General features: G+C 42.2%; 1 protein-coding gene across 4 annotated transcripts in view; it reads left to right on the top strand.

The window, feature by feature from the left end:
• LOC147023229 (DNA topoisomerase I, mitochondrial-like) overlaps window positions 1-10,000 on the top strand; it is a 128,263-nt gene that overhangs the window by 49,683 nt on the left and 68,580 nt on the right. For all 4 annotated transcript variants that reach the window (XM_085888408.1, XM_085888409.1, XM_085888407.1 and 1 more), the window contains exon 11: window positions 263-407. In XM_085888408.1, the coding sequence (XP_085744534.1) occupies window positions 263-407 (145 nt within the window). The remainder of the gene's footprint in view (window positions 1-262; window positions 408-10,000) is intronic.

Raw genomic sequence — 10,000 nt, 5'->3', positions numbered from 1 at the left:
TACATCTGAAATAGATAAATATTGCAGCTAACAGTTGAACAATGACTGTGGCCATTGTTCAGATTTTAAATAAAATAAAAAAATCCTTCATATTTGATCTTTCTGCTTTCGTACTGGGTATATTTTAGTTGCTCTTCCGATTTTGATTCCTAACTGCTTGATGTTTCTCTTCCAATTTTTTTTTTCTGTCAGTTTTATCTAAATTTTTTTTGGATGTTTTGTTCATCACCTTCAAAACCTCCTCCTTGTACTTTATGTTCAGCAATTCAAAGATTCCAGAACCCCCAGCTGGTAAAAAATGGAAGGAGGTTCGTCACGACAACAAGGTTACGTGGCTTGCATCATGGACTGAAAACGTGCAAGGGCAAGTCAAATATGTGATGCTTAACGCGAGCTCCAAACTCAAGGTAAATGTGGCCTCGGCAGGTTTTCTTTTCTTCCAAGTGGCCTTTATATGATGCCCTGTTTTATGGGCTACTCTGGTAAATTTTGTTTGATTAAATGGTGTAAATTGTGCAACAAAACCACTATCTCATCATAGTATGGTTGCTGTTTCTCAAAAAGTGACTTCGTCGGCCGACAGTACTTATTTGGTTTGTTGATACCAATGTTTAGGGGAATATGTCAGCATTAAGAATTGGCCTGATGTAGTGGTCAAATCTATTGCCAAAGTGGTCAAAATGGCGATCCAAGATGGCTGCCGCCACCATTATCGAAAATCATACTTTGTGTATTATGAAAATCATACATAATCATGAAGTATGTACAGCAGGCAGTGGAACTCCTTGGGCAGGCAAATTTAGTGACAACATTTGATGAGGCTATATATGCTAAAAAAAAAAAACCCAATGGTGAAGGCCAGATGAGTTCAAGGCAACTGTACTTGGACTTGGAGGCTTCCACATGGCAATGGTATTCCTCGCAGTCATTGGAAAACGACATGCTGAGTGGGCTCGAAGATATCCTGATCGAGTCCAAAACATTTGGACCTACCACTGTTGATGCAATCATGCGTGGTAAAATGTACAATTGGTCAATACGAGCTCATAAGATGGTCTATGAAGCCATGCAGAGACTGTTGTGGAAAGAATTTGGAGACTGGTGTCTGAAAAATGAAGACCAGGTGACCTTTGATGAAGAGCTGGTAACTGTACTTGCACAAGAATGTGCCAATGCAGTCTCTTCCAAAGTCTTAGAGGCTTGCTCACAAAGTATGAGGAGACTTTCTGCAGCTATGGGCAAACTGGAAAGAACATTAGAACAGTTTACAGAGTATGGTACATCAGTCAGCAACATTTGCCTTTTGGAGGGAATACATTGTTATGATTGAAATTCTGCTGCAATTCATTCGTGCTGAGAGAAGTGGCAACTGGACCATGCATCTGGCTGCTGTTACAGAAATGCTACCATACTTCTTCGCCTATGACCATGTCAATTATTCTCGATGGGCGATGGTATATCTCGCTGATATGAAATTGTTGCCCACAACTGCACCACTTGTCCATAGACAATTTCTGGAGGGTAACTTCAGTATCAAAAGATCGAGCAGCCCATTCAACAAGGTCTGGTCAGATATGGCTTTAGAGCAATCAGTCATTCGTGACTCCAAGACAAAGGGTGGTGTTGTTGGATTAACACAATCACCAACTGCCCTAGTGAGATGGTTTATTTCTGCTAACAAGCATGCAGAGGCTGTGTCTGCAGTAAAGGGCATGTGTGACCTTGATGAAGATAGAAGAGCAAGGAAACACAAAGAGTTTTGAACTACAAGAATGGGATGGGATGAGAGAGATGTTGAGGCTATCACATCCATAATTATTAAGCAGATGGTGGTTCCATTTCAAGTGGATACCAACAACAATGAAAGCATATTAGTAAACATTGTAACAGGGGTACTGGCCAGCCAAAAAGTGGAGCAAGACTTACTAAATGCAAGAAAGACAGGAAAAGAGGCTGCAAAGCTATTTGCAGAGGAACACATGAACATTACTACCAAGAGTGTCTTTTTGTTAAGATCACAAAAAACAAGCTCCAGACATTTAAACGAAAGCAAGTAGTTGATACAAATGGAAAGGCCAAGAATGTCATATTAGAACGGAATCTATTTGCTTGAATATTGATTGTTGCAAAGGTAGAAGGGTTTACATACAGGAGTTGCTTTCTTATGAGCTGTCGAGCATTCCACAGTCCCTTGCAAGAATGGATGGTTCCTTGCTGAAAACAGTCAAGGCTCAGCTACTGCATCTGCTTGAGACAAGTTGCAAAATGCTGGATGTTCTGCCACCATGTTCACCAAGCAGCTGTGGCTGGCTTATTGATGCCATGGCACTTCTTCAGATGATCAAGAAGTGTGACGCAAAAACCTTTAAAGACCTCTCTGATACCATGCTACATTCTGCACTGAAACCAATAAGGGATGGCATGTGCAATCAGGTTGATGTAGTCTTCGATAGATATGATGAGGAGCATTCCATTAAGGCCGGCGAAAGAACTAGGCGTCAGCAAGTCCAAGAGATGAAGATTGTTATTTCCAAGCCAAGCCAGCCAATTCCCAAGCAACTCAACAAATTTCTGCAAGATGGCTCAAACAAAGCACAATTAGCGGCATTCATCAGTGAGGACTGGTGCCGTCATGCTGGACAAAAACTATGGGAAGGACAGACCATTTTCGTCTCGGGTGGATTCAAAGATCGCCTTCTTGCTCGCCAGATTACCCAGGATGGTGTTATAGATAGGCCAGATTTATCTGCATCACACGAAGAAGCTGACACAAGGCTGATTCTGTATGCAAGCCGAACGGCAGTACAGCGTATCGTCATTGCATCACCTGACACAGATGTTGCAGTCATTTGTATTTCTCATGTTGCTTCATTAACTGCGAAAGAAGTTTGGTTTCGGACCAGTGTGAAAGATCATGCAAGATTTATTCCTCTGCATTTGATAGCACAGGAAATTGGTCCACTTGCCTGTCAGCAGTTGCCAGCTTTCCATGCCCTGAGAGGATGCGACTCCACAAGTGCCCTATCAGGAAGAGGCAAAACAATACCATGGAAATTAATTAAAAAAATGCCCAGAACGGTTTGAAGGGATATCTCAGGTTGGATCAGAGCCAAGCCTATCAGATGATTCATTCCACTGTGTAGGATTTACCATTGCCATGTATGATCCAACTACCAGAGTCACTGAAATTAATAAATTAAGATATCAACTCTTCTGCAAGAAGCAAACCAAGACTGAAGCCCTGCCCCCTACAGCTGATTCACTCAGGCAGCATGCCATGCGAGCATGTTATCAAACATATGTTTGAAAGGCTGTCATTGTAAAGGCTTTCATGCCTTCACCAATTGGTTTTGGGTGGAGCACAGATGATGATGGCCACATTGACACAGGAGCCAGCACCAATGGCATTGACTGAATTGACAAGATGTCTGTGCGACCCAGAAAAATCAGCCTGCCAGGGCAGATGTTAGTGTTTAAAGCAGCAGCTTGCCTGCACTCAGGCCTGCAAATGTGAAGGTGGTAATTCTTGCCAAAACAAATTCTCAGCAGCGGTAGACAATGATGATGCTTCAGACGATGACTTGTCAGAACTGAGTGACTCTGAGACAGACAGAGTAGCTTGACAAACACTTGAATGTCAATATTGTTTTGCGTCATTGACACGATCAGTTTTAGGGTTCCATATGATTTCTGCATATGGGTATCTGAATTTGAAGTTCCATTCAGAAAATCCTGCCCTCTATAATCGTGTCTAGCTAATATTTCCAAAGTTGTATGCATTCAATTGATCAATTTGTTTTATCAAATACATAGTTCATCTATCACTGATGTTGGTTGATAAAATTGTGATTAATTGTTCATGCGTGACATAATCTGGAGGTTTGACAAACCTCTGCTGCTTCAAGAAATCAAGAGTTTTGCAACAATTTGCTGTTATTATTTTTCTCATAAATGGATATTCAGAACACTCTCTCTGGAATGCATGAAATCTCGTATCGGATACCAGGATCGGAATTTCTCTACAATAATATATAGCCAAATATCCATACATATTTTCATTAAGTGTAGATTCAATGCTATGCAATAAATAGAATTCTCTTAGCTTATGGACTATACTGATTAACTATTGGAATTTGTTTCATGTCTGATATCACTATTTGCAATACCATGCCAATCATGTCATTCCAGCTCCGTCACGGTGATGAATACAATAAATAATAAAATTATATTTGAGTTGATATAAATGACTGTTTGGTTTCTCTGATGTAATTCTCAAAATGTGCCAAAATAAGCATTAACGTGTTTTTATGATAACTGGTTGCACCTCTAAATCTACAATGATCACCATTTAATAACATACCCAAGATTAAGTGCGTATGGCCTCAATTAAAGGATTACTAGGTTATGACACTTGAGTACCAAGATATGAGCAAGTTTTTTTTTATTTTTTTTTTATTTTTTTTTATAATGGTGGAATAGGTCATTTTTGACAACCTAGAGAGTTTAACCCTAAATCCAAACACCCTATCGTATTGCAAATGTCACTAAATGGGTTTTTGAATCACTGAGCCTAATATTGTAGCAACGGTCTTAGAAAATTTGTTGCAGCATCATTACATAGGTATATTATCATAAAATTGACTTTTTTCAAAGGCGGTGGCAGCCATCTTGGAAATATGGCCATCCATTGCCCAGTTAATGACACAAACATGACCATAGGATATCTTTCCCCAGATATAGTGGGTATAGCCACAATAATTATCATGCTATGACACTCGAGTACCGAGATATGAGCAAAAATGTATTTTTCAGTAATGGCGGCATGGGTCATATCTGCCCCCCAGGGGGGTCCAACCCCAAAACCAAATTACCTATTGCATTTGCAAATGCCTTTACATGGTTATTTTAATCACTGAACCTGATTTTATGGGAGTCACCTCAGAAATTATGTTCCAGCATCATTATGTAGGCCAGTAATCATAAAAATTAGCATTTTTATCAAATGTGGGGTTGGCCATCTTGAAAATATGGCCACCCGTCACCCAGTTTAGCATGCAAACATGACCATTGGATAGCTTACCCCTGATTTAGTGGGTATCTTCCTATCTTACTCTAGTGCCGAGTAATTTATAAAAGAATGATTTTCGTTAATGGCGGCGGTGGCCATCTTTGATCGCCATTTTGACCACTTTGGCAATAGATTTGACCTCCACATCAGGTCAATTCATAATGTTGACATATTTCCCTAAACATTGGTACCAACACACCAAATAAGTACTCTCGGCCGACAAACTCAAACTCGCAGCCTTTTGAGGAACAGCTTCCAGACTATCATGCTAACACCAGCATTCCACTCTTCATTTCTCTTAAAATATAAAGGAATCGTCATTCTGAAAATTTCTTCTGCATTGTCTGAAGAGCGTTTTCACGTGATTGAAAAGAACGGTGGACAAATATTAATATTATATGAGATTTTGAATCTCGGGTTTTTATAGCATCATGAGACAGGTGCGTGGATGGCAATACCAAATGGACGGATACAAGAATCCAACTGCGAAGTGGCTGCTCAGTTATATCCACATTGTTTTGAAGAACAAAGGGGAAAACTAACAACAAATGAGATTTTACACTTTATAAGCTAAATAGCTTATGAACTGTAAAATCCCCTCCTCCCTTCAATGGAAGTAACATGAGGTGGAGGCCGGTCAAGTGACCATTTTTTTTTAAATTCAGTCGAGGCTCATGGAAGAGCTAGTGTACTGAACAGATCAGGACCTAACAGTACAAAAAAAGGGAACAGTAGAGAGAAAAAGTGTGGGGTGGGGGTGGGGGATATTGCAACAAGAGTTGAAGACCAAGATGGAGGGAAACTTGACAAACAATGGCTGTAGGGAGGTATAACGGGCAGGAAGGGTGCATGTGGTGGACAAGATGGATACAGGATGGAAACCTGGGTGGAGGAGTTTGGTGGTGGGGGGGGGGGGTTAACGAGGGTAGAAAAGATCATTGTTTTAGATTTGGCACAATCTGAGATTGTGGTGAACAGCTGTCTTGAAGACCTGGAGGGAAAAATGTCATTGGAGAGTGTGCACGTTGGTTCCACAGGTGGGGGATAAAAAGAGGAACGAATAAGTGGAGGTGAGCAGTGATCCTGGATTTAGGAAGTTTCACGATAAGGGGGTTGGTGGCTAGGGTGTGCCATGCAGAATTCTTGGGGGAAGAAAGCAAGGAAAGAGCAGAGGGTAGGGTACAAGACCAGAAAGTTGGCAGGAGAAGACAGAAAGAACACGACCTGTCTGTAATGCGGAAATAATAGGCCCATAGACTCAGCTTCAGCGTGGGAGATTCCAAAGTCTTGGGAGATTTATTTATTTGTTTGTTTATTGCATGTCGGTAGGGAGGTAAGAAAGAAGGGAATTCCGATGTCTCGGTGTAATAGCCGTTCTGTTCTTGCATGTGAGGCTATCTGAAAGTGCCTGTTATTTCTTGCAAAGTAGATTGGTTATTTAGCTGATCATGTTGTCTTCAAGTGAGAATGAAGAACTAGTCTTGCTCAAAGTCCAGCATCGATCTGCATCAGCTGACCGGAAGAATAATGGATGAAATAAACAGGATGTTGGTTTAGGTATGCTAACCGCCATGGGAAGTTGGAGAAGCTGACGTTTTCGGCATAAACCCTTCGTCGGAGCAAATGAGATTAATGCGATGGGGGCAAGAGTTTATATTGGGTGGGAGTGAGTCAGGTGTGTGCTTCAGAGCAGAGTCGGGGTGGGGTGAAAATGACTCATTTTGAAAGGGTTCAGGGTTTAATGGAAAAGGGGACAGGGATTGGGAGAGAATGATGGTGAAAGAAGAAGTGAAAAAAGATGTTGCAGTGCCTTCAGAAAGTATTCCCACCCCTCAACTTTTTCACATTTTGTTGTGTTACAGCCTGAATTTAAAATGGATTAAATTTAAATGTTTGTCATTATGGGGTATTTTGTGTAGATCGGTGACCATGTTTTTACAAATTAAAAATCAAAAGCTGAAACATCTTGCGTCAATGTATTCAACCCTCTGAATCAATACTTTGTAGAAGCACCTTTGGCAGCGATTGCAGCTTCCAGTCTTCTTGGGTATGTTGGTATTTGGGGATTTTCTCCCATTCTTCCTTGCAGATTTGCTCAAGCTCCATCAAGTTGGATGGGGTGTGTCGGTGAACGGCTATGTTCAAGTCTTTCCACAGATTTTCAATGGGATTCAAGTCTGAGCTTTGACTTGGCCACTCAAGGACTTCCATGTTCTTGTTCTGAAACCATTCCAGTGTTTTGTCTGTATGCTTGGGCTCATTGTCCTGTTGGAACGTAAATCTTTGCCACAGTCAAAGGTCTTTTGCACTCTGAAGCAGATTATCCTCAAGGATTTGCCTGTACTTGGCTACATTCATTGTTCCCTCTATCCTTACAAGTCTCCCAGTCCCTGCCACTGAAAAGCATCCCCATAGCATGATGCTGCCACCATCATGCTTCACTGTAGGGATGGTGTTAAATGGGTGATGAGTTGTGCTTGGTTTCTGCCAGATGCAGTGCTTTGCATTCAGGCCAAAGAGTTCATTTTTCTTCTTGTTAGCTCACATAACCTTTTGCAACATGCTCAGAGTCTTTAACATGCCTTTTTGCAAACTCCAGGTCTGGTGTCATGTTCCTTTTTTTTCTCAGGAGGTGCTTCCGTGTGACCACTCTTCCATTAAAGCCAAGATTTGTGAAGTGCCGCAGAGACTGTTGTCTTTCCGACAGGTTCTCCCATCTCTGCCAAGGAAGTATGTAATTCTGTCAGTGGTCCTTGGTCATCTCCCTGACCAAGGTCCTTCTTGCCCAGTTTGGTCGTATGGCTAACTTTTGGAAGAGTCTGGGTAGTTCAATATTCTTTCCATTTCCTAATGATGGAGCTCATTGTGCTCTTGGGAACTTTCAACACTCTCTGGAAACTGTTTTATACCCTTCCCCAGATATATGCTTCCTCACAATTCTATCTCTGAGTTCTCCGGACAGTTCGTTTGACTTCATGGTCGATTTCTGCTCTAACGTGCATTGTCAACTGTGGGACATTTATATAGAAGGGTGTGTTTCTTTCTAAATGATGTCCAGTCAATTTAATTGGCCACAAGTGTACTCCAATCAAGTTGTAGAGGCATCTCAAGGATGATTAAAATACATTGGATGTACCTCACTTCAATTTGGAGTGTCATAGCAAAGGGGTGGAATATTTAGTGCCTCTAGACTGTCTACACCCTTTTCAAAATTTTCACCTTTTGTTGTCTTGTAGCCTGGAATTAAATTGCATCAAGTCAGACTTTTTCCACCTTTATATTTTCACATCGTAACTCACAAATTTCAGAAAATTAATTAAAAATGCAAAACTCAAATATATATCAAATATCCTCAACACTCAAATACCCCCTCCCCCCCCCCACGGTAATTAGCATAGGGTGTAACCAATCGTCTTCAAAAATCACACACCAAGTTAATTGGCGCCCATCTGTTAAATTGTGGTGATTCTGATGATTTCAAAATTAAATCAGCTGTTCCTGGAGGTTTCCTCTTCTGGGTAGTACATTTTACAGCGAAGACTGAACCATGAGCACCAAGGAGCTTTCAAAAGACCTCCGGGATATAGTTGTGGAAAAGCAAACCGGGGGATGGGTACAAAAATATTTTGAAGGCTTTGATTGTCTTGACTATGCTCCAAGAGGTAATCATAAAGAAGTGGAAGGTGTATGGTAGCAAGACCATGCCTCGATCAGGCCGTCCCTCCAAACTGGGTGACCAAGTAAGGATGAGGCTGATCAGAGAGGCCACCAAGAGGCCAATGACAACTTTCAAAGAGCTACAGGCCTTTATGGCAAAGACTGGCCACTGTGTGCATGTGACAATATCCCAAGCACTCCACAAGTCTAGCCTGTATGGTCAGGTGGCAAGAAGGAAACAATTACTCAAAAAAAACCCCCACCAAGAGTTTTTTTTTGTATACCTTGTCGAGGCTCGTATGAGAGCTAACACACAACGCACATCAAGGGAGGCATGAGACAGGAGGGGAGGTAGTGGGAAGGACAAAATAGTGAGGAACAGAGACATTTGGAGATCTGTGGAAGGGAGAGGGATGGGACGGGGAACATGGGGAATAGAAGATGGACATTACAGGGACTTTCAGGAAGGAAAGCAGGGAATTTGAAGGAGGTGGGCTTGGGGGGATTATCGGGGGTAGAAAAGATCGAGGATTTGGATGGGGGATGATAAGAGGTGGTGGTGAACAGCTGTTTTGAAGGCCTGGAGGGAAGAATGGGAAAGAATAGAGTGAGGGAGTTTATTCCAAAGGTGGGAAAAAAAGAGGAATGAAAGAGTGAAGGTGAGCAGTGATTCGTGATTTTGGTAGTTTTACCAGAAGGGGGTTGTTGGCGGACCTTGAGCGCCCTGCGGAAATGTGGTGGGGACAAATCGCAGAGAGAGCAAGGGGGCGAGGCTGGAGAGGAGACTGTAGAAGACAGAAAGAGCACCGACCAACCTGCGGTGATTGAGTGAGAGGCCCAAACACTCAGCCTCATTGCGGGAGATGCCAATGATCCGAAATCCCTTGGTTTCTACAGCGTGAAGCCGAGAAAGGTGGGAGGCAGGAGCACCAGCCCAGAGGGGAGAGCAGTACTCCATCAGGCTGCGGACAAAAGCTTTGTAAGTGGTCAGGAGCTCAGGTGGGCCGAGGAAGGACCTAACACGACGGAGTATTCCCAGTCGGCGACTGGCTTTGGAGGCGAGGTTTGAAATGTGGCTTTCCCAGGAAAGGTCATGGCAGATGGTGAGACCCAGAAGCTTGAAAGAAAGGACTTCTTCCAGAGGATTGTTGAGAAAATGGATGGGGGGGGGGTTCTAAATGGTCCTTTCGAAGAGACATAGTGTGAGATTTGTCTGGATTGAAAGACATGTTCCACCTGTTGGACCAGTTTGTGATTTGAGGTATTCAAAAAAGG

Source organism: Eptatretus burgeri, chromosome 7 (genome assembly GCF_056783735.1).
Source record: "Eptatretus burgeri isolate ZD-2024b chromosome 7, Ebu_testis_v1, whole genome shotgun sequence".
Taxonomy (NCBI): Eukaryota; Metazoa; Chordata; class Myxini; order Myxiniformes; family Myxinidae; genus Eptatretus; species Eptatretus burgeri.
Note: the sequence above shows the minus strand (reverse complement) of the source record. Positions and strands in the feature narration are given on the sequence as shown.